The sequence below is a fragment of the Hydractinia symbiolongicarpus genome, chromosome 12 (assembly GCF_029227915.1).
Source record: "Hydractinia symbiolongicarpus strain clone_291-10 chromosome 12, HSymV2.1, whole genome shotgun sequence".
Taxonomy (NCBI): Eukaryota; Metazoa; Cnidaria; class Hydrozoa; order Anthoathecata; family Hydractiniidae; genus Hydractinia; species Hydractinia symbiolongicarpus.
Window position 1 is genome coordinate 22,616,743 of NC_079886.1, and position 25,620 is coordinate 22,642,362.

At 31.6% G+C, this 25,620-nt stretch overlaps 2 protein-coding genes across 2 annotated transcripts; one reads left to right on the plus strand and one right to left on the minus strand.

Annotated features, from left to right (window-relative positions):
• The first annotated feature begins 13,260 nt into the window (after positions 1-13,260).
• LOC130622389 (glycine receptor subunit alpha-2-like) lies at positions 13,261-20,025 on the plus strand. The gene is made up of 10 exons (XM_057437843.1): positions 13,261-13,398; positions 14,439-14,495; positions 16,316-16,395; positions 17,458-17,525; positions 17,601-17,827; positions 17,945-18,027; positions 18,152-18,280; positions 18,425-18,574; positions 18,649-18,896; positions 19,542-20,025. Exons 1-10 carry the CDS (start codon positions 13,379-13,381, stop codon positions 19,887-19,889), a joined length of 1,410 nt encoding a protein of 469 aa, XP_057293826.1. The 5' UTR covers positions 13,261-13,378; the 3' UTR covers positions 19,890-20,025.
• A 1,719-nt stretch (positions 20,026-21,744) lies between these two features.
• On the minus strand, positions 21,745-24,060 carry LOC130622055 (uncharacterized). The gene is made up of 2 exons (XM_057437449.1): positions 23,326-24,060; positions 21,745-23,054 (listed from the first exon to the last, which is right to left on the minus strand). The coding sequence occupies exons 1-2, from the start codon at positions 23,393-23,395 to the stop codon at positions 21,868-21,870; spliced, it is 1,257 nt and encodes a 418-aa protein (XP_057293432.1). The 5' UTR covers positions 23,396-24,060; the 3' UTR covers positions 21,745-21,867.
• Positions 24,061-25,620: the final 1,560 nt, after the last annotated feature.

Genomic DNA, 25,620 nt, shown 5'->3' on the forward strand with positions numbered 1-25,620 from the left:
GTACAAATATTTATTCAATAATAATTACATCATAAATACATCATAATTAATTATGATGTATGGAAAAAAAACTTATTTAAGCAGAATATCGTAGCTAGAACTTGCAGGATTATTATCACAAAATCTATGTCTTCTTACTACTTGCTTGTGACTAGCTTCAGGTTGGTAAAGATAACACAAGAAAATTTAATAAAAATGGCAGTGTGACCATGGCTTATCCGACAGATGCTCCAAAAGCTACTCTATATAAAAAAAATAAAAACTTTTGCGAAGAGATGATTCTTCTGTAATTTGGCAGAATTTTTTTTTTGCTAATTTCGGGATATTGAATATTTCGCGGGACAAACATTGTGCCATTAAAGTATATTCAGATAAAAAATATCGTCAGCTAAATATTAATCAGAGTTGACATGTAGTTTAATAGTACCACCTAAACAGAAGGTTTATTAGCTAACTATAGACAAGTGAAGCGTAAAAAGCACCGAACAGTATTCATAATGTAACTCAAATCTTCAACCTTTTCCATTAAATCGACAAAATTATTGCGCGAACAGGATTAACAAAAGGTCAAAGAAAAATGTACCAGTCATCTATTTTTTTTATGCACGCGAAATACAACCTTCCTCAAAATATATTGGGAAAAATTAAAAAAAATTGGTTGTAAAAGGGAACATGCTACTCCCCCCAAATTCAATGTTGTTTTTGTCAAAGCCTAGAGAATGTTTTTGAAGTGAGAAAGAGCAGCTGGGGCCTAGTATAGCACTTCATACAAGTTTTTCCAAAGATTTTGTGGTGGGTTGTAGGTATGTTTCTCATATCAGCGAGATCTTCATGCGTTAAGACTGTATTAGTAGAAGCGTGAAAGCTTGTACTCTTTCATTTAGACAGCATCTAATACGTTTTATGACAAGTTTGGGTATTGTTTCCTTGGTGAAATTTAACATGGATGTCTTGTTTTCAATTAAAGTAAAACAAATAGCTTTCAAGAACTCAGGAGAAACACATTTCTTTAAATAAATTTCTGGACTATCTCTGTTTAAAAGATATTGTTCCTAGATAAACAAAAATCTTCCATCTGCACAATTTATTTAATATAAATTTGTATATAAAATACGTGATATATAATGTGCCCAAGTTTCCTAATTACAAAGTTGCTCATAAACGAATTGCAATGTGGCACGGCTTTAAAATTGCAAATTGGCGCAGATTAATAACATTATCATGCCTGGTTCAAATGCAGAACAAAAAATTAGCAGATTTTTTATGATGCGTTCTTTTTTGTCAAGTTAACCTGCACGACGTTTAACGAAATATTGTTTTTATATAGTGTTTCTTTAATTTATGATGGGTAATCAAAAATCCGAAAGAAAATACACTTTCACCATTAGCGAAAGTGGAAAATATTTACAGTCGACGCTCGCTATCTCGACCTTCCACGGGACTGGTGAAAAAGGTCGAGATAACGAAAGTTCGAGATAGTGGATAGTCGAGACATAGAAGGAGCGGCGATCGTGAAAAAGGTCGAGATAAGAAAAGTTTTCAATATCATGCACATATTAGAAAAATTATTTAAATTTTTAAACATGGTCAGGTATGGACTATTAATCAGAAGAATCAATTATTACTATTTTCATGCTATATGTATATCATTTGAAAAAATTCAAAATGCCACTTTGCTTTTTAGCACATATTCTGTCCTTATTTACAAAGGATTCTAAACGCTGTAACAAACGTTTGAAATCTTCATTTTGAGAAAGTTTGAGAAATTGGTACGAATTTTTTTGTGTTATGAAATTTGAAAAATTACAGAAAGGGTCGAGATAACGTGATGAAATGTGCTCAAGGGACGGTAAAAATAGGTCGAGGTAAGGAAAGTTCGAGGTAACGGGTAGTCGAGATATAGAACGTGTTTCAGCCTACGAGAGGTTGAAATGCCGAAGGGACCGATGAAAATTGGTCGAGAAAGATCGAGATAACGGGTAGTCGAGATAACGAGCGACGACTGTAGAAGTAAAAATATAAAAATAGGAAAAAAATATGTGGTGAAGAAATTTTCTTGCTTAAAGAACCGCTACATGCTTTCTAAGAGAGAAAGTAAAGAAGTTACAACTTTCACGTGACAAATCTCTGGATCATTTTACCACAACACGAAAATATATGCATCTGTAAGTTACTAAGTATGCAACCAGAAGTGAAAACTAATAAATCCACCTTGGCAAATGTGTTCCTTTGTTTTCATGAACGTAAGTGGATCGAAGATTGTTCAAATGCATTTAAACCTCTGTGGTATAAACGCTACGTTGATGATATTTTTCTGTTTTTTTTCAACCGTAAATCATCTTGTATCTTTTAAAGATTATATGAATAGGAAGCGTCCTAATATCAATTTTACTTTTGAAACAGAAAAATATAACTCTTTCTTTTTTAGATGTAAAAATTGGTAGAGAAAATAATAAGTTTGTTTGTGTTGATAAGGTACACAGACCACGTGCTGTACCTCTGTGTTTTGATGTGCCTAAGAAGAAGGTATTGGTCGTATTACCATATTTAGGAAACGTTTCATTGCAAGCTAGGTCTCGTCTTAGGAAAGCGTTCTCTAAACATTTACCCAGTTGTTCCTTACAGATTCGTTTATCGATCTTGGTTAAGGTTGTCTGCCATGTTTCGTTTCAAGAATAGTCTTCCAAGATCTTTACTTTCTGGTGTTGTATATAAATTTTCATGTAGTGGCTGTAATGCGTCTTATATTTGCTATACGACACCTGAGGGTCAGATCTTGTGAGCACTTTGGAATTTCCCATCTTACAAACAAAAGAACCTCTAGTCACCAATCCTCAGCGGTTAATGATCATATTCTGTTGACGTCACACCAAGCTAGCTTAGATGATAATTTTACAGTTCTGACGTCAGATGCCGCTAATTATGTTCTGGGGATTAAAGAAAGTCTTTTTATTCAAAAAGAAAAACCCATACTCAATAAGAATATCACTTCGGCTCCTTTGTACCTTTTTAATTAGTGTATTTTGTGATTATTTCAATTATCAATTAGGGAATATTCCAACTGCATACATATCAATAAAAACAAATTGTAATTTGATGTGATCATGGCTTGAGTTTAAGTCAAAAGCTTGATTAATAAAAAAACCGTCGTAGTTTGTTTTAATTTTAATTACATTGACGTGGATACAATTTACAATTGTTTTGAGAGGTTCTAAGAACGCTTCAAATGAAATTCAACCTCTGTTTCGGGATTTTAGTTTACCTTACGCAAATTACTCCCTAAGCATCTTTATTAGTTGTTGCATGCTTATTTATGTTCCTCAAGTAGATCTTACTTGGAAACAAAAATTCAAAAAACTAGTTTGTTTAAATTAAAAAAAAAAACAATTTTCGAAGGCATATTATTTCTCAACAATTTTGGTTAAACATTCAAAACTAAACAATAGAACTACCCAAATGGATGCTTTTTGTGAACAAGCGATGATTGTAAAGTTTTACAAGTATATTTAAACAAATTTGGTGTAAAAAATGACAGCAAAGCTAACTGGGGAAAAATAATAACCTTACCGTATGGAACAAAACTTTGCAAATAAAGCATATCGCACCTCCACAACTCTATTTTCCGTTTTGACACAAAATATCTGATGATTCTTGCATAGTCTCAAGACATTATGGATGAATGGAAATAGTATTATATTTTTTTGTTGGAGACGAAATGCGTGTAGTGTATCACTTTGTAATCCTAACGCACTTTGTAATGCAATTTTTTTACACTTAATCTAATTTCAAATTGTAATGCCCTAACCTGTCGCACTTGGTAAATCCTTATAAATGTATATCTTTTACCTTTTTATAACTTTTTTTTTGATCGGCAGATACACTTTTTCACACCAATTTAATTTCTCTCTTTTCAAAATATTACTAAATTAATGAACCGTAATACTGTTTAAGTACATATAGGAGAATTTTTTTACTCTGTTGATATGCCTGCATTTCGTGTTCCGAGTTTACTGAAATCTTTTCAACTTTTAAAAACTTTTAGAATAATTACAATAATTACAAGAATATGTAAAATGAAATTATACAAAAGAAGAATGCGCTAAGAATATGCTTTTTTGGAAATTTTGCTCAAATTTTGTATTCTATGTTAACTGATATAAACTTTTATCCTATCGTTGATGTAAAATGGCTTCTCTCAGGTTTCATCTAAATTGCCTTCTTAAAATCTAGGTGTCTGTCTGTCGGTTGAATTGGATCACTTAATCAACCAGGTGATTTTTACACCAGTTAGCATTCCTGATCTTTTAATGTTAACTGTGTTAAGAATATGCCAAAAATATCGGTATGATTTTTGTCCAAAACTTAAGAACGTTCGTTAAAATAAAAAAACACTATTCTGATAAAAAGGGTGTATTGTATTTTTTCTGCAGATGATTAACGTGTTACATGTATGTATGGATATCACTCAATAGAATCTAAAATAGTAAGAAATGCAAAAATACAATATAAAAATGCGAATCCTTTTTTTTCTCAATGAGATGTCATAAAATATAGCGTAAACAAAAAGGAAAAATTCATTCAAACGGATTCAAACCATCTCAAAAATCTTATACAAGTTCCTTTTAGCAAGCAATTAAGAAACATTTTGAATTGTATGATGATCATCAAATACGCTTTAATGTTTATGAGAAAGGATGTAAATTAAGTGGCTAGTTTGTAAAATCCATGAAAAAGAGACAACAAAACCTGTATGAAATAAAAAAAATATTTTAAAACATTACTTCCTTTGCATATGTTTTTTTATATTAACAACAAAATCTGTCGGTTTTACCACACAATTCAGTACAAGCATGTCGATCTATTAATGTAAGCAAATACCTTTTACAAGAGTATGGAAGAGACTAATTATAAGTTAACATTGATCGTATTTTTTTTTAACTTGAAAAGCATGTTTTATGTTACCTTAGAGAAGTTTGGAAACACAAGTAAAATATTTCAAATAATAAAAAAAAACATGGCAATTCATGAGTCACGATTATATATTGATTTATGTGCCTTCAATAAATTATTTTCAATAAAGAGGCAAGTAAAGTTTCATTTACTTATTAAAATGCTGCAAGCTGTAAAAAGCAATAAAAGATTAAAAATATTAAATTTCGCATTGTCTCTTGATGATTCTCTTAAAACAATTAAAATGATGGTGTGTAGCTAAAAAAGGAAAAGCAATGGGAATCAAACACCCCATTTAATCTTTATTAGGAGCAGAATCATTTTATTAAACTATGCCAAATTCAAAATGTTGTGGTGTTTAAATATTTTGATGTCCGTCAACTCTCATATTTTTTATTTTTACATATTCTTACCAAGATCTTGTTGCTGTTTGTATGGTCTATTGCTTTTAGCGTTCTTTAAAAGGTTGAAATTAAAATAAAATCCCTGACCGTCTAGCAGTATAGAAAGTCAATTTCTACGCTAGTATGATGGACTGTAAGACAATGACAGAAATATCACATGGGAGAAGAAAAGAATAACCCTTGCGCCAAAATAGTAAATCATGCGTGAATAAAGATAATACATAAAATCACTACTCGAGAAAATAATAATACTGCGTACGTTTTTTATCGCTAACGTCGAATCGATTTATTTATTTATTTTGGTATAAAGGAAGCATGGCAGACGTTTTAAATAGACAATCCACAAAACGTCAACACTTGATAACATAAAGTCTGGTCAGCATCTTAAAGAGTGGGAACAGGAAATCCTACTGATTATAAATAATTTGCGAAGTTTGGCATGAAAAAGAATCTACTGACTTAAATTTTGATAACATTACAAAGCATTTTTTCTTAAATTTTTATCAGAAGATCAAAGATAAGTCTATCCATTTGATGCTCACCTCACACAAAGCTGATTATAAAATAAAAATTTTTTTGGTAGTTTTTTTGGTGCTTGGTAATTTGTTTCCTACAAAACATGGAAGTATATATTTTATACCTCCATGTTGCAACAATATATATGACGAATCATAAATACAAGTGAAATTGGTGAAACATGTCATCGCCTAAAAAAACATTTTGAGCCCCTTTCAAGCTTCTGGTAAGCATTACCAGAAGCTCATATAGAGTTAAGAAAATTGAAAAAAAAGTCGCGCTATATTTTCTATGGATTTGTTAACCTTTTTCACAAAGGCAAATAAAGATACATGCTATTTCAATAACGCTATGAAAAATTGATCTAAACAATGCCTATTCTACACTCCAGGCGATATCAATATTATTATACCCGTATGCGTCTTTCACGCAAAATGGTACCACAAGTAGCGAAACGCACGAAATTCTTAGTTTTGATTTACTTTATTGTCGTATATTCTTATAGAAAACAAAATTAGTAACCATTTAAAAACATTTTATTTAGAAAAAAAATTATAACCACAACTGTCTTGATTTAAAAAATTATAGTTGTTTCTAGCCTGAAAATACATGTACTAACCTGCATCATTTCTTTGCATTTCTCAATAACTGGAATTTTACCAATTTTCCTAACATTTTTTAGAATTTGGGTCAAAATCATTTGAAAACATTTTCATAATTTGCCGTCGTTTTGCGAACGTGATATTTCAGTTATTATAAAGTGTTTAAGAGATATTGTTTTCAATAACTTGTTTCTAAATTATATAAAATTTCCGAATGTATCAATCTTTGCAAAGAGAAAATAAATTTGTTCCGCCATGTGACGTCATTTCTTTTCCAATAATTATTACTCACATTTTTAATACATCACAACACCTGCTTGTTCTGTGTTGGATATTGACAGTAACATGTGTAGTAGGTAATCACTTCAGGGGACAGGTTAATAACTCAGTTATATTCCATGAAAACCGAAAACGTTGGAGACATCAATATCAGGCAATCATGAGAATTCTCTTAACAATTTAATTTATTTTTACCATATTATTATATTGTACTTAGAGATACTACAGAAATATTTTTCGTTTTTGAAATACTCGACTACCTGTTATCTCGATCTTTCCGTATCTCGATCAATTTTCAGTCCCTTCGCAATTTTAACCTCCCGTAGGCTAAAAAAACACGTCCAATATCTCGACTACCCGTTATTTTGAACTTTTCTTATCTCGACGTTTTTCTTCGGTACCTTAAGTACATTTTATCACATTATCTCGAACTCTTTCTGTAATTTTTTAAATTTTATCACACAAAAAATTCAATCAGAAAAAGATTCAAATTCAATCAGAAAAAGATTTGAATATTTTTTAATTTTCTTTCGAGAAAAAAACTATTAATCAAGAGTCAATTATTACTATTCAATGATTCTCATGCTGTATGCCCAATATATAAGATATCGGACGTATTTAAGCCTACGGGAGGCTGAAATGCCGGCTTACATAAGATTTTCTCTTCGTTTACACATCAGGTTTAAAAATTTGAATAATTTTTCTAACGTGTGCATGATATTGACAAACTTTCCTTATTTTTAGTTTTTTACGATCGACGCTCTTTATCTCGACAATCCACTATCTTGAACTTTTGTTATCTCGACCTTTCTCACTAGTCCTGTGAAATGTTGAGATAAGAGAACTGGTCATACCATATTTTCTGTAAATTAATTTATTATTATGTTTATTTACCATGTTAAAAATGAATTAAAAATATATTGATTTGAATGGAAGGGGTTAAAAACTGTTATCTCTGCTTTTCTAAAAATTTTTCACTTCTGAACTCTGTGTTAACCAAAAACTATGTCGCAACGGATATGTCGAAATATACACTGAGAATAGTTTAACCTGTATTGATTATATTTCCTGCATTCAAGGTGTTTTAGCATTTAAATTTTACCGAAACGTGCCGTTGTGCTAACTCACTCGCATATTAAATTAACTAGCAAGACAAATATGCAAAAGATGTGCTGAGTTAGTCGCGCATTAAATTAACTTCGTCATACCCAGCAGTATAAATAGGACATAAAATTGTTTGGTCATCATAATCTTTAAATTCAAAAAAAAGTCAAAATGAGAAAAGTCCTAGTGTTCTTCTTTGTTCTGTCAACTATGACAGTGTTAGCGATAGACGAAACAATGTTAAAATACTGCAGAAGATTGCATTTAAAATGTCCATTGAAGTGGCTTGGCAAGTATAAGATTTTGGGAAGTGTTACAGTGATGAAACCTTTCAGCAAAAGGAAACAAAATAAATTAAAGATATCCTTAATCACGAATAGAACAGTTTGGCCAATCAACAAGTATTGGGAGAAGTTACACAAAAAAGGTAACATCAGTTTGTTTTTGTATAAGTGTTTTTATTTTCTCATTTAATCGATGGTGTATCGTAATGTAAGTTAAATGCAGTTAGGGTATACCCTATTTCAATGCTCGTCTTTCTAAAACACCACGTCATCCAATCGAATTATTTTAATGCGTATATGAAGATAACATATTTATTTAGTAGTTTTGGAGGAGAACGAAAAGTTGTTAAAAGTGGTGACGTGGTACAAACGAAAGTATATATGAATGAATTGGATAGGTGGCAATGAGAAACATACTCAAGAAAATAAATGTATTAATATTTATGTAAAGCAAATACTTATAATTTTGCATTAAGTTTTATAAAATAAAATTTATATATTTGTCGGTGGAAGGATCTTTTGTCGTGTTGTAAAAAATTATTTTGAGTCAACAAATATACTGGTGACAAAATCTGTCATGTTATCTGTCAATTTCCTGTAAATATGGATTGTTCTTAGTCCTAATGAGAAGTGACGATTGTATATGTCATTCTTACTTTTCAAACAATATTATTTTTTTTACATGATAAAAAACAACTTCGGTTTGACGTTAGACATTGCACAGTTCTAGTTTTTTGCATTGTACACAGCCACAATATTTGAAAAAATAATATTAAAACAAAGAGTTTCAACTTTAAAACCTTTCTTGTTCTTAATTAATCTTTTAACCCCATTTATGACGTTATCTTGGTTTGGCTCTCATACGCAACTTTCTGAGGTGGGTTGGTCTCATATTAATAGTGACTCTACTTCCTGCTTCTGATTAGAAAGTTGTTCTTAATTAGTTCAAATGAAGCCTCGCGTTGATTTTTTAAGAATCCTTATAAATCCAGGCTGATATAATACTATTTATAGGTTTCTATTCGTTTCGGTACAAACTGTGCATATTCCAACATTTAACCTTTTGCATTCTTCTTTTATTTTTGAATTAGTTCCATTCAATATATTCAAATAATCTTTCAGTGGAAGGATCTTTTTTCGTGTTGTAAAAAAATATTTTGAGTCAACAAATATACTGGTGACAAAATCTGTCGTGTTATCTGTCAATTTCCTGTAAATATGGATTGTTCTTAGTCCTAATGAGAAGTGACGATTGTATATATCATTCTTACTTTTCAAACAATAATATTTTTTAACATGATAAAAAACAACTTCGGTTTGACGTTAGACATTGCACAGTTCTAGTTTTTTGCATTGTACACAGCCACAATATTTGAAAAAATAATATTAAAACAAAGAGTTTCAACTTCAAAACCTTTCTTGTTTTTAATTAATCTTTTAACCCCATTTATGACGTTATCTTGGTTTGGCTCTCATATGCAACTTTCTGTGGTGGGATGGTCTCACATTAATAGTGACTCTACTTCCTGCTTCTGATTAGAAAGTTGTTTTTAGTTAGTTCAAATGAAGCCTCGCGTTGATTTTTTAAGAATCCTTATAAATCCAGGCTATTATAATACTATTTATAGGTTTCTATTCGTTTCGGTACAAACTGTGCATATTCCAACATTTAACCTTTTGCATTCTTCTTTTATTTTTGTATCAGTTCCATTCAATATATTCAAATAATCTTTCAAAGACATAACCATACACCCATGCTGTTTCAAGAAAATATGTAATAACTATAGAAAACAAATAAACAGCGAAACATGAGAATGTTATAAAACAAAATTGTTCCATTTAACTTGTCATCTACAAATGTATATACTCTGTTCATTTCCTTTAAAAATAATTTTGTTAGTTTACGTAGGCAGCTGCAGTGCACATTCACTGGCTACGTCACTTAATTAATTTTTTATTTTTCTATACGAACGTTTCAATGCGATTCATCTTGTTCTGAAAGCATCAACTGTGTTAACACTGGGTCATTCATATGAATTCTACATAATGAATTGATTGGTATTACGGAGCACTAGTTGTTTTCAAAGTGAGATACTGTTTTTTTTCTCGTGTCTTTAAAAACGTATCAAAGTATTAGGAAATATTTCATATTCTATAATTCGTAACCATGGTATGATTTTCACGAATTCAAAGTCCGGTTTTAGTTTAATGTGTGTAGTTTCTCGAAAACTACATAACATTAATTTGTGCATTTCAGCCGCCCGGCCTGTGTTAAGAAAGAGATGTTGATAATTGCAGCAACAAGTAAGCGCATCCGGCTTCCGCAAAAATTAAGTATTAAGACATGTTTATATAAAAATGATAATGAAAAAAAATTCCCGAAATTTAGAATTAATATTTATTTGCATATCCGGATGATGCTGTTAGTAGCGGTACAGAGTATGTCGTAAATCCAATGAAGCACTTACATCGATAGAGAATTTCAGATGCAATGTTTTTTTTTCAAAAAACGTTTTCACCACCTTAGCTGAAATAAAAAAAAGGCTACAACCCAGTTTATAGCAAAAGCAGTTCACGTCAATTTAATAATAAGTAAGCGCTTAGTATAGGCAAACCATGTAATAAATCTATGCACAATGTCATTTTCAATAAAGAAAAAAATGCCCCAACCCCGGTTAAAATAAATACAGACAAGAGCCTGTACCCTGCCGGCTAAAACAATTGATAATCCACCGATTTTATTTTGTAGAATATAAATTTTGTGAGAAATCCATATCAATTGCTAGCTCAAATAAAAACACAGACCAGCCACAACCAGTCGTTTCAAATTTAGTTGTAAGAAAACCAAATTACCAATATTTCTAACCAGGTTATATTACAGTCAAAGGCGTAGCTACCTAACTGATTTTTACATGAATAAAAAATAAATCTAACTGTATTTGGCTGCTGCAATGTGTACTGTCACTTTTTAGCTGGATGAACCTACCCTACCTTCTGTCTACCTACAAACCAAAGTAGCTGATCAGAATGGTACAGGATGACACAAAAGAAACAATAATATCAGTAGGATAAAAAGCATCAAACTGAATAAACACAGAACGGCATATATACAGCCGGCTAGTAGGCACTGGTACCTAGCATCACGACCTGCGTTTGCAGTTAAAATCTAAAAAACACAAAAAACAAAAAATAACAAATTCAAGAACAAAAAACAGAACCCCAACAACACCCACGTCAACATTTAAAATTGTCTCGTCATTGTCATGGTACAAAACTTCATGCGACCGTGCCCTTTGACAAACACAACAACGCACGAGAACGGTTTAGACCTGTGGATTAAATAAAATATATAAAACAAATATATATTGGTTCATTCACTCGTACCACGAAACTTTAACCTTATATTTTCACGAAAACCACCGCGAAAAAAAATTTGCTTGCGAAAGATTTAGCCGCGAAATTTGCAGAACATTTTCTCGCTACGTTCATGCCCTAAATTCTGACTTAGGGGTAAAATGTTAAAGATTTGGGTAACTTGCAACGTTCAAAGGGTCTTAAAACAAAAATTCAACGCATGCGCGAAAGTTTTTGGGACCCGGAGAATGAATTTAAACATTTATAAGTGTAAAATTTGTCATTTTTTGATGTTAGAGGATAGAACAAAAAATCAAATAGAAGCTTCTATGAAGTTTTCGTAAGTTAAAATAAACATACTTCGTCAGGTAATAAATAAAATTGCTGAAACATATATATGCTAGAATTGTTACAGAGTTGCGTTGCAGATAGATTCAGCTGTTGATTACAAAGAGAGAAAACCTTCACAAATTCCTATATCCTGGAGTAAAAGTTTCACCAACGATATTTATTATGAGAATGAGAAAAAATAAGGACTCAGTTGTACTGAATGCCGATAAAGAATTGTGCATAGTTGTTATGAATAGAACTACTTTGCCGGTACAATTGAATTTACTAACCCATTATAAATACAATCCACAAGGATTTGACAAGCCCTCAAATCTTTTTATGCAGACACTTCAAAGACCTTCCGGAGTATTGCAACATGCGCCTTTAACCTAATCAACCAGCAGTTTTCTCTGCAAAACACAATAAAGCTTCCACTAATTATCGTTAAAACAAATACTGCAACTTCGAATGCCTCCATTATTTGAAATTTCTCTAAATCATAAAGAATTTTACTTTAGAAAAAGACGTACGACGTCAAATCTTTGTTCACTGGTATTTCAATAGATGACACCATCGATCATATTCTGAAAGGTCTAACGAAAATTATTGTTTGACTGCAATGGTCGTTTGGATAAACACATTAAGTCAACCATTAAAGTGAATCCTCCTTGAAGAAATTATCCCACATGGCAATTGCTTCCAAAACCAAGGACCACAGAAAAAAGTACAAGTTACCAATACACTGGCACTCTACAGCACCGAGACAATAAAAACGCAATTGCATAGACCAAAAAATATGGTTCGTTAATATAGTAAACTCTAAACAAAAAAGTTAAGTCTAGGTTCATAATGCTGTAGCATAATGCAACTATCACTTATAGACTTCACTCAACTTATAGATTTCACTCTGTTCACGTACATCATCTCCTCATGAGAATACCATATAACAATTGTAGCATATTTATATTTATTTCATGCCGTCATTTTATTTATTACCTAAAGATGTAAGGTTATTGTAACTTACGGAAAGCTTCGTTTACTTTTCGATTACTTTTAATCAATTCTTTGTTCTTTCTTTGAAACAATTTAAACATTATTTTACGCTTAAACAAATTATAACCGTAGACAGATTTTTACTTTATTTTTTTAAAAAATTTACATAAACTCGCACGTCAAAAAGAAAGCAAATTTGAATGCAGCTTATATCTTGTTGCGTCTTGACGGCTAAACGGAATGGTTTGAATATAAACGAGTTCATACTTCGCGGAACAGGCATTCCACGAGGCCGTACAGAATAAAAAGTAAGATGTGTTGCGCAGCTATTAAGAATAGTGACTCAATTAAATTCGTCATTTTAATATTTTAAATACATTTTTAATTATTCTGGGCACACTAGGAAAACTGTGACATACATTGTTAATAATTATTCGTTTATATTTTGCATAATTTATGAGAAAAAAAATTAAGAAAAATTCATCAAAGTTATCAGAAGTAAATTAACGAAGGAAAAATAGTTTAAGTCATAAAATTCTCATTTATTGGTGTTACTGAAAATATGATTCGCTCAATTCACATGTATGTATGCATTTTTGTTTATAAATTTTGGACCATGAAATTTTACGTTAAAAACTTTTTGATGTACCCTAGAATCCTTGTCATTTTACACGTACTCATGTATTCGACGGGTACATTTTTGAGCCCAGTTAAGCTCTGAGAAAGATTCTGGGGTGTTTTCAACTAAAAAAGTAGCTACAAAGTGTCACGTTGACTGCAAGGACAACTGACATGCTAATAAATAGCAGTTCTCTAAATCAACATACACTTCCTAAGCTGCGATAACCTATACTAATCAAAATTACTTGTCATTTAAAATAAGTTTCTACAGTCATACTGCTAATGTTAGGTATAAGGTATAATGACATTAGGGACATTCAGTTTCTTCTGTATCGATAATCAAAATACTTAAAAAAGCAAATTGTTTGGTTAGATGATAATAACTTCATGAAGAGCGTGTGATTGAAGAAGAAAAAACATGTGGACGAAAGAAAAGATCAGTGTTTAACAGTTAATATTCTTCCCAAAAAAAGGAGTAAAAAAAATACTTTCTGTCAAACCGCCTAAAAAATTTATTTGAAATGTATCACACGATTCTGCAATAAGAAAACATCACTTTGAGCAAGATGTTGGTGCGTTGAGAACATATCCCAGTTATCAAATACTTGGGTTTTTATCGAACATTCATTGGTTAATCTACGCGTAATTTATGCTGCTTTTTTATTTTTTTACTGAGAAACGAATACAATGTTTACTTAACTTTTTACTTAATTTTGAAATATAACCTTGTAAAGCAGAAGCTTTGCAAGAAGCTTATATTTTTTATCTGATCGACTGACATCGTGCAAAAATCAAAAAGTTCGCACCTAAAAAAGGGTATACATTGTTGCTAATACATTTCTACGCCCAAGAGTCCTAACTCATTCTTATATATATAGTTGAGAAATTTCTGGGATACTTTACTAAATCTATAGTAGCAGGAAATGGTAAAATTTTGTTTTTAAAATTGAAGATGGATTTTTTTCCTCTTAAATAAAACGCTTCGATTTTATTTTTTTCAGCATCTTCATTGTTGTCCAAATCACAGCTTTGGTTGCTAACGATGATGCTTCGATGAAGTAAGTCCTTTCAGAAAAAATACATGTTGGCCTTTTTTATAGGAGGAAAAGTTATACAGGGAAGTAATAAGAAATTTTAATTTTAATAAGTTATGAATGAAGCCTTTCTTGTATTATTTAAAGGTTCTAAAATTAAAGTTTTATTTTTAAAAACAAACAAGAAGCCCTGGGGGCTCTAAGAATTTCCGCTCGCTACCAAAATATTTGATGACAACCTGCTAATTCGTTGTGTTATCGTGCGAAACATTCGAAGAGGTTTGGTGCTTGAAGCTCTGAAGATAAAACACACAAGTGACATTACATCTTACAACAAACGCAAACAAAACGAAACGTGTCATAATGAACTCACACTTTAAAAAAAATTGCGAACAAAAATTATAGCCTATCATACATGGTTGAAAGTCTTCCGATTGAAACGTTTATGGTCTTAAACGGCATTTAGTTGACAAAAAAACAAAATTTTGATGCCACCATCATGTTCAGCATACTTTTTTTATTAACTGTGCCAAATTTTGTCGAAAATAAAGTAGTTTAAATTTTTGGACCAATTTTGGCCTAAAATGACATTTCAGGTGGCAAAAAATCAAAATTGTGATGTCACCATCATGTTCAGCATATTTTTTTTTGTGATCTGTGCGAAATTTTGTCGAAAATAAAGTAGTTTTAATTTTTGGACCAATTTTGGCCTAAAATGACGTTTAAAGTGGCCAAAAATAGAAATTTTGATGTCACCATCATGTTCAGCATATTTTTTTTGTGATCTGTGCGAAATTTTGTCGAAAATAAAGTAGTTTTAATTTTTGGACCAATTTTGGCCTAAAATGACATTTAAAGTGGCCAAAAATAGAAATTTTGATGTCACCATCATGTTCAGCATACTTTTTTGTTAACTGTGCGAAATTTTGTGAAAAATAAAGTAGTTTTAATTTTCGGACCAATTCTGGCCTAAAATGACATTTAAGGTGGCCAAAAATCAAAATTTTGATGTCACCATCATGTTCAGCATACTTTTTTGTTAACTGTGCCAAATATTGTGGAAATTAAAGTAGTTCTAATTTTTGGACCAATTTTGGCCTAAAATGACATTTAAGGTGGCCAAAAATCGAAATTTTGATGTCACCATCATGTTCAGCATATTTTTTTGTGATCTGTGCGAAATTTTGTCGAAAATAAAGTAGTTTTAATTTTTGGACCAATTTTGGCCTAAAATGACATTTAAAGTGGCCAAAAATAGAAATTTTGATGTCACCATCATGTTCAGCATACTTTTTTGTTAACTGTGCGAAATTTTGTGAAAAATAAAGTAGTTTTAATTTTCGGACCAATTCTGGCCTAAAATGACATTTAAGGTGGCCAAAAATCAAAATTTTGATGTCACCATCATGTTCAGCATACTTTTTTGTTAACTGTGCCAAATATTGTGGAAATTAAAGTAGTTCTAATTTTTGGACCAATTTTGGCCTAAAATGACATTTAAGGTGGCCAAAAATCGAAATTTTGATGTCACCATCATGTTCAGTATACTTTTTTGTTAACTGTGCCAAATATTGTGGAAAATAAAGTAGTTTTAATTTTTGAACCAATTTTGGCCTAAAATGACATTTAGGTAACAAAAAATCTGAGGAACGTGAAATCCCAGGGTCGATTTTTTCTCAAAAAATGGTCCAAAAGAAAAAACGACGGTTTTAAAGAATTTCCTACGCCTTCGGGCGCGGAAATTCAACAAACATGCGAAACATAGAATGTGTTTAATAAACATTTAGTATGTGAACAGTCAATATCACAAAATATCGCAAGACGTTTTTTTAATTTTATTTCAGGGAAAGTGATGAAATGGTTCGTAATGAATTTTTAAAAATGTTTAAAAATTATAATCGAAGAATAAGACCAAGTTATTCAGGTAAATGCCCTAGATGTTAATTTACTTTCCTCGTGTGCAACAAGAATAATAATTCTTTTGAAAAAAAGTCCACAGGAATTTGCATATGGCAACATTGACGAGTAAATATATCGCATTTGCTATTTCGTGTGTCCGTAGCACGACATCTTTCTCGCGCACAAATAGACACAATGTGGGTATTAATATAAAAGAAGGCGTTAGCCCATGGAAAAAACTCACAGGGTTGTCGGTCCTCTGATTTTCGTCCGTCATACATATATCTGGAATCGCAGGTATAAACAACATCAACACTATTTAGGTTGTGGCATATGACCCTATAAGGATGCGATGAAAACTGAATAAATGCTCTTACTTTGTTATTTTTATACTATTATATTTTTTAAATTTGCTAGGGACAAATAACAGTCGTGAACCCTACGGCCGGGCCCTTTAGGAGCTACTCAGTACAAGCGTGAGGGCTCTTTGCAGCCACCAATCAATCAATTGCAGACAAAAACTAAAAATGTTTTGAAAAAAATAAAAACCATTTGTTTGACCACGTTTTAAATGCTACGGCATTATTGACAGTTAGGTATTAGTCGATTTTCTAAACAATTTTTTGAAAAAACACATTTAAGAAATAGTTCAGGCTTAAATTATCCATTTATTAAAAATCACAAGGCTTAAACAAAAAAAAATTGCTTGAGATAACCAACAACATGTAAACTAGAGAATTTTAAAATCTTATTCATATCTTATATTATATACGTTATAACTTTGTTTTTTAATAAATTAGGTTGAAAATTAAAAGCCTATTCTGAAATATGCACGACTAAGTGTAATGAAGCCGCACAAAGCAAATAACAGAGAAAAATTTTTTATCTACTTGACATCCAAAAGCCACTAGATGAAAATAAAAGTTATAAAATGCTATAGTTCGAACAACACCGTATATATTTTTCAAGCCCACATGTCCATCCAGATAGGGTTAGCAAAGTTTGTTAACACATATTACCACATAAGAGATTTATTGATTCCACAATAATCCAGGATAGAGATTCGATAGTTAATTATTATTTTCAGGGGATAAAACTGTGGTTAATGTTGACATGTCCATTTTAAAATTTGGGAATATAAATGAAGTTCAAATGGTGAGAATTTTTTTGTTATTAATAGAGAGCTATTTACTGTAATTACTTTACTTTGCGTTTAACTTATTATTCCAGACTTATCCTGTCGATCTGTTCTTTCGACAACAATGGCGTGATAAACGACTACGGCACAATCTCTCGGAACCAATCATTCCTATTCCCGGCCAAAAAACACCAACAGATTTTATCTGGACTCCAGACACGCATTTTATCAACGCACAGAAAGCGAGTAGACACAGAGTGACAGTGAGCAATGACAAATGGGATATTTATTCAGATGGGACTGTTTTTTGGGGAACACGGTATCTGTATTGCAGAATTAGATATTTAGCTTTAATATCTGATACGTTTGGTGTTGCATTAAATGCATTTTTTGGTGCTTTTGTATTAATTTAATTTTTAGTATTCCTCAATTTTAGGGTATCGTTAATAGCTAGCTGCAAAATGGACTTTCGTAAATATCCAATGGATACTCAAGTTTGTGGATTATCCTTGGAAAGTTGTGAGTATATGTGTGCGCATTGTCATATAAAGTAGTAATAGAGGGCTTAGTCCCCGTGTCGAAAAAAACGGATTTTCTTCTATCTTAACCGCTTTGTAGTGTCAGTATTTCCTCCTGATTTCAGACGCGTATCCGAGGGAGCATTTGGTTTACCAATGGTACAATCGTGGTGCTGAGGTCATATCTAAAGAAATGGCACAGTTCACGTTAACAAATACTAAAAACGAATCTGTTCAGACATATTATGAGTCCAGTATGATTATTTTTGCGCTACATTCATAAGTTTAATATTTCTTTGTTATCATGTCACGTTGTTCCCTAATTGTGCATAATTTTTTTTCGGTATGGAACTGACAATCATGATATACGGTTAGGTGCAATCTTATGTTATTTATAGGTGGCACATACAGTATTCTGGAAGCTTCTTTCACATTCAAAAGGCAATTGGCAGGACCTATTATGCAGATTTTTTTTCCCTGTATCGCTATTGTTTGTGTGTCTTGGATCACCCTTTGGATTCACAAAAATTGTATCTCTTCCAGATTTGGTAAGATGAATCAAGTGGATATCTAATTTTAGTATAAAGGTCAACTCATTGTTGATAGTTTTATTTTTATTCAGGAGTTGGCATGACAACGTTGTTGACAATTTGCACAATCTGGGGAGCTGTAAATCGTGGGTTACCAAAGGTGCATTACGTCAAAGCAGTGGATATCTATTTCATAGTTTCTTTCTGTTTTATCTTGTTTGTTATAATCGAATTTGCGCTTGTGCTAAACTTCAATACTGACGAGTTAAAAAAGAAAGAAGTACACTCGAAACAACAAAATTATATTCAAAGGAAAAATGTTCAAGTTCAACCGATAATGGTAAGTAGTAAGGAGTACGGAGTGAGTCCTTCTTTAAGTGCAAATGCACAAACTATTAATGTTAGAACCCACTATGGCTTATCTGCCTTTATTTTTATTAATACATCTCTATTCATGCTTTTTGACTTATTAAACTGTTTCCCTTTTCCGGATTTTTGTGTCCGCAGTATAACTTCAACCTCTTTTCTTTTAATTCGACCATCGAAATATAATTTCGCAAAGTCCGAATCAATTATTATTATTATTCCGAATATTTATACAAGATATAGCCACTTCAGTGTAGGAAACACTGTTATCAATGTGGATCCTGTGTTCGGAATGTATACATTAAGTTTACACCGGTATTACCTACCCAATTTTCCTCACATGGTATAGATTGACCCGTAGCTGTGATAAAGGCATTTGCTAAACATGCCTGCGCTGTGGACGGAACCTCGGACCTTGTGATTGCGAAGCGAACTCCATAACCACAAGGCCACGCGCCACAAGGCCACGCGCCACTAATCAATTTGTAACAAAGCATAGACACTTTAAACTTAATAAATTTATGAAACAGTTGTCCACCTAACATGGTATTTTCTGAAATAAGAGCAAGATATTAGAAACTATAATTTTACTTGTTTTGTTTACATTTTAATTATTTAGGATTCAATGCTTACTGGACTCACGAATTTTGCAAGAAAGCGCCTTAAGATCCCTCCTATTAATACAGCTCACGAGGTAAGCGAGCTTATCGTATTGACAGAACTGGATAACCGAGGCAGATATGTGAAATACTCATACGCTAAGAAAAGCGAAGCGACAAATTTAAAAAGAAAGATCAAACGGAACAAGTTACCAACCTGGTTTTCTATTTATCCTGTGTACGACAAACCCTCCAAGTTGGACATTTGCAGTCGAATTTTGTTTCCAGTGATGTACTTTTGTTTTAATCTGGCTTTTTTTTTAACGTATTTAAAGTCAGAAGACGAAGATATGGAAACACTTTACTAACATTCAAGCGTATATGTTTAATTTTTGTTTTATTATAATTTGTAATATTGTTTTTTCCTCTTATTTATTTGCATGATGAAGCGCAGTTAACCACTGTAATTTTATTGAGACTTCGGAACAAGCACGTAAATTAAAACTGAACTTATTTTGTCTGCTTTAATTCGATTTTTTGCGTAAAACAATGACTTCCTTAAAAGCTGTCTTGGCCAAAAAAAAATTACATTTTAAAGGGGAAGTAAACCTAAAAAATGATTTCATTGACAACTAGTCCATAAAATCACGAAAAATGTTAATTAGTTCCTGAAAGATGTGTTTATATTGTATGAAAAATGTTGAAAAAAATAGGGAGTCGAGCAGATTTTTGGCAGATTTTTTCATTGTTCACATTTAATATTAAATAATGGCTTATCTACAACAAATATTCCGATATTTACCAAATTGTGCAAAATTTATTCTGTATATTCTGTACTCAGACACAGAATAAAATTAGAAATAATAATTCTTGAAAAGCTGCTACACAAGTCACATGTAGCTCAAGTTATAATTTCCACGTTTTGCAACAAAATTTGGGAATTCAGAAATGGTTGTCTGAAAACACTCCAAATGTACGAACAAAAGAAAAAATGTATGTATACTCCCATCTATATCTATAAGAAACATTTATTGATTAGCAAGTAGATTAATCCTCTGACCTCTAGGGCCAGGCATTAGATTGTAAGGGCGTTTTCGGCTCACAAGCTTCTAAGCTCGTTGTTTTTACCTCTTGAAATGTTAACCAGACCTTAACCCTTTAGTTCGGGTTTATCAGAACTGAATTTAGCACACTAAAGGTTAGCGCAATGGTCAGAATGTTACTAAGTAAGTTGATAAATTTAAGAACTGAATTGATTATAAAAAAAAAAGTTAGCCAACTAACATTTGTAATACGTTGAAAACATTTTATTTTATGCCGATCTAGCTAGTCTTTGGTGGAACTTTTTTGTCTCCTCATTGAGCAAAGAACAGCATTCCATATTGTGTGATCATCCTTTTGTGCTATTTCAAAGCGCTAACTACACCAACTCATTACGTATATTTCAAGCTATTTATAAGTAACCAAATAAAGAGAAGTCAGGGACATGCGTTGTACACCCTCTCAAAATAATAATGAACATGCGCAGCTTCAATCTTTCTGTGGCAGGTTCTCATTTCTTGAAGTTCACGTCTTTGATTACAGCGAAGTGGACTCTTTTTGAGATGCTGTACATAGAATCTAGTTAAAAGCCCCTAAAATGTCATTTATAAGGTTACGTTAAATACGTTAAATACTTGTGAAGTAGTTGTAAAGCTATTACGCTATGGTAAAGACTTTTGTTGTCGTGTATTGAATTTTGTAGCTCGCCGCGAAACAAGCCCAAATGAGATATTTAAATTGGAACAAAAATGCTATCTTCAAATGTATTCTCTAATAATTTTTGTATCTAACAAGACAAAAAAAATATATTTTAAAAATTTTTTAGAAGGTGTTTTCCATTAAGCCCAGAGTACCAAATATGTACCTTAAGAGATTTTGCAAATTTAGCCAATATCTGTATAATCAAATCCATTAAATATAATTTTCGTTACAAATTCGAAAAATAAACTCAACAAAACAATTATTCCTCTTGAATATCTGTCCTTGGTAAAAGAAATGCGAAAATTAAGTTTGCAAATATGCGACAAACTTGCGAACATTGGTTACGCATTTTTTTCTTCTTTAATCTTGTTTGCATTCATTCCTTCCTTTAAGGCACCCTTGAACAGCCTGTTAATTGACTTATCACCATTGGACAATTTTACACCTGGGTTTTTCCTGAGAAATTAATTTTTATTTATTTTTTTATTTCTATTAGGGTTTTGTCTGGAACATTTGTCAGCATCTAGTATTTCGAATGACAAAAAGTCATTTCAATATCTTGAGGAAAGCTTAGTAAACTAGGCTAGATAACACACAAAAAATTTAAATTATACTGCACATATTCTTTACAATATTCTCACCATAACTCATTATAACGTTTTTAAATATATTTATATTAGCCTTCTTCATCGCTCCATCCAATTTAAATGGATGCAGAATATACAGATCAACAGTATACCTTTCGTAAAATGCTTTACCTGACAGGTAAGTTTTTGAGTAGCCATACAATCCATTTAAATACATTCCATTTAAATTAATAAAATTTGTCTCGTTCAAGAAAAACGATAACATGGTAGAAACAGCTACTTCTAGAAATACCTTTTTCTTGCCAAATAAATCTGCCATATGGGCATACATTTCTGCAAAATGTTTAGGAATGTAAAAAAAGTCCGACCATCCCTGGATACACCTTGGAATGTTTTTCATATTCCTATAGTACTGTTCCGTGTCTATATTTCTATGTTTATTATCTATAATTTCGTGAATTACTTTTTCACACAATTTTGCATTATTGCCTGTGCGCCACCAGTGCCAACCTTTTGGAATTGGTTGACCCAAAACGTATCCCTTTTCAAAATTTACTATTGAACCTGTCCATATTTTAGTATGATCAAGTTTTAGTAGATTCCACCAATTAATCAACACGTCATCATTAGTATGGATATAACCATCATAGCCTGGATATAATTTTATTGCCATGGCAACGCATAAGTAACCTTGGAAACCTTTATTTTCTTTTATTTCGATCACTTTGTAGTGTTTGCTTTCTGTTGCTCCGCAAAATACAACTTTTCCAAATATAGGCGCGTAGTATGACCTCAAGAAAGGTATTACGGAATAGTGCGGGAAGTTAAAATTGATTGCTAGTAGAACGCCTTGCAACCGCATCAATGATAAACAACTTTTTACAAGTGAAAATAAAAATTCAACACTTTTGTTTATGTTTTCTCTCCTGGAAAGTGAACTTGGAAATAAAGAATTATTCTTTTGTTTAGAAGTCATTCTCGAGCTGTTACTATTTCCTTCTAAAGTAAAGTTCTTTAACTTTTGAAAATATTCACTTTTGGTAAAATATTCATAAATCCTTTTCTTGTCTGTGAAAGTGCTAATCGCTGACTGAAGTAGTTCAAAGAGTGATGCATTGTACCTTTCTTTCGGGTAACGTTGTATGGCTTTTATTTTCGGTGGACGTAATCTTGTCATTGATAGCGTTCCAGCATTTCTTGTTTCTAAATATGAGATATGACAATGATAATAATGAGCGCCAACAGGTGAATTATGTTATTGTGACAACCATTTCTTTCAATGGAATAATTTTTAACTCTTTGTATCAGTATTTTTATAATATCATTGTGGCGAAATGTTTCGTGTTAAGAATTAATATACACACACATTTCTTTATAAGAATTCTTTTTTTTATTTATTTATAAGAATCAGAATTTCACAAATAAAACGACTCAAACCAAAGAGTACGACTCTTATAGCAAAGTTTATACTTACGGACATAAATCCATCCCATTACCATACAGCAAATAGCTGCCACAACGAACATTGCGTAAACATTTTTCATTTTCTTTCAAATTGTAAACGGTCGAACCTAAAATTTTAACAAACTAAAGTTGAAAGTCAATAATTTTGATTGAGTGAAAGTATTTGCCCATCTGTGTGTAAAAAAGTTTGTTTTATTTAAAAAAGTATTTTTTAAGTAAATTGAATTCAATTAACTTAAAAAACATATAAAACAATGAATTTATTTTATTTGACAACCCTATTTCCTATTAGCTATTTATTTTTATTATTGTTTATTATTGTTTTCCATATCTCTACATATGCTATACAAACTTCATGTGTTATTACTCAGCCTCATAGTTTATATGTTTAACGTTGAGTTGTCCTTTTAATTTTCTTTTTAAAAACGTCTCATTTAACATTCTTTCATAATTAATTGCTTATTATTGAAATGACCATATCGTTCGAATATACTACATACATCCACAGAAAAGAAATAATTTATTAATCGCCTATTGCTCCAACTGTGCTCCGCAACGATTTATATTACCGCCTCACAACACCCCCATCTAAACATATCAAAGTTAAATGAGCGCCCATATTATATAATTTAGTTTGGCGCTTATTTTCACGGGTTTTTGTATGAATAAAACGTACTTTTATTTAGAAACTTTTTATCGCATTTTTTAAAAAAAAAATTTAGAACTTTCACAGCCACAGCACTCGTCTTTTGTGGATCTTTGTGTATTAAAACGCAAAGTCATTTTTTGATGAAGCAAAAAGTTGAGTAACTCGTGTTTCTTTCAAAACTGTTGGTTAAAACTAGTAACACAACGACCAAGAAAATACATAGGGATGAACTCACAAAGAAATGTTCACAAAAGAATATGTTTCTTAAAACTGAAACAGCGTGGTCATCGCACATGTGTATGTGTAAAATGCCGACTTACAGAGCACGATATCTTGAAAAAAACATTTCAAATTGATTAGCTAGTTTTTCAATATTACTGATTCAAGAAAATGCTCAAGACAAGAGTTGAAAATTTGCTTTGATACCATCTAAACTAATTTAATAAAACTCAGCCAAGTGTAAAACTTTGGAATTCTCGTATTTTCTATTGATTTCATTAGTTAGTAGAACTGATGAAATAGCCATTCTGATTGGTTTGAAAGAGAAATTCAAGAAAAGAACATTACAAAAACTTCGTAATAAAATGAAGAATACTAATAACAAAAAGATAAAGAAGTGAACTGGCAATATCACAGTAGGATTGAACTTTAATAACGAAAAACATGAGCAAGCATAAGAGAAAAATAAAACAAGAATTTGCTAAATTATGTGTCTCAGCCTTTTACGTGCCAGCGTACTAACTAACGCTTCATGTGGCTTGATAATTCATCTTCCTTGTGCATTAGGTAAGCGTTAGGTATCTGTATGGAAAAAAAACATCCAAATTGTAAAAATAGGCATATGAAACAGATGCGTTTTGCTTAATTTAACCTTTTTTATATAATGCGCAAAGAAGCACGAAATAGGGATGTTCGGAATGTGTACAACGTGCATAAAATCTAAGGACCACCTAAACTGTGAATACTTCCACGGGTTTAGCATCGGGTAATTCTTTTAAAAGAGTGTATAAATTACCTTTTACACGTTACACTTCTCCTTCGTGCATAAAGCAAAAAATTTTCCAACAAAGAATTATTGTTACAATGAAACAAGTCTGCTATTTGCACATGTCAGTTATAATTATTTTCGTCGTCTCTTTTGTTTAGAAACAAGAAATGCTGGAACGCCATCAATGACAAGATTACGTCAATCAAAAAGCCATGCACCGTTACCAGGAACAAAGGTACAATGCATCACTCTTTGAAAAGCTCACACCAGCGACAAAAAAAGGATCGATAAATATTTTACTATAAGCTAATATTTTCAAGCTTTAAAGGACTTAACTTCAGAAAGGAATAAGCACAGCTCGAGCATACCTTCTAAACAAAATGATAGTTCAATATTTCTAAGTTCACTTTATAAAAAAGAAAACATGAACCAAAGTGTTCCTTTTTTTTAACTTGTAAAAAGTTGTTTGTCATTGATGCAATTGCAAGTCGTCCTACTAGAAATTAATTTTAACTTCCCGCACTATTCCGTAATACCTTTGTTAGAGTCTTATACGCGCCTATATTTGGAAAAGTTGTATTTTGTGGAACAGAAGAGAGCAAACAGTACGGAGTGATCAAAATAATAGAAAATAAAGGTTACCAAGGTTACTTATACATTGCCGTGGC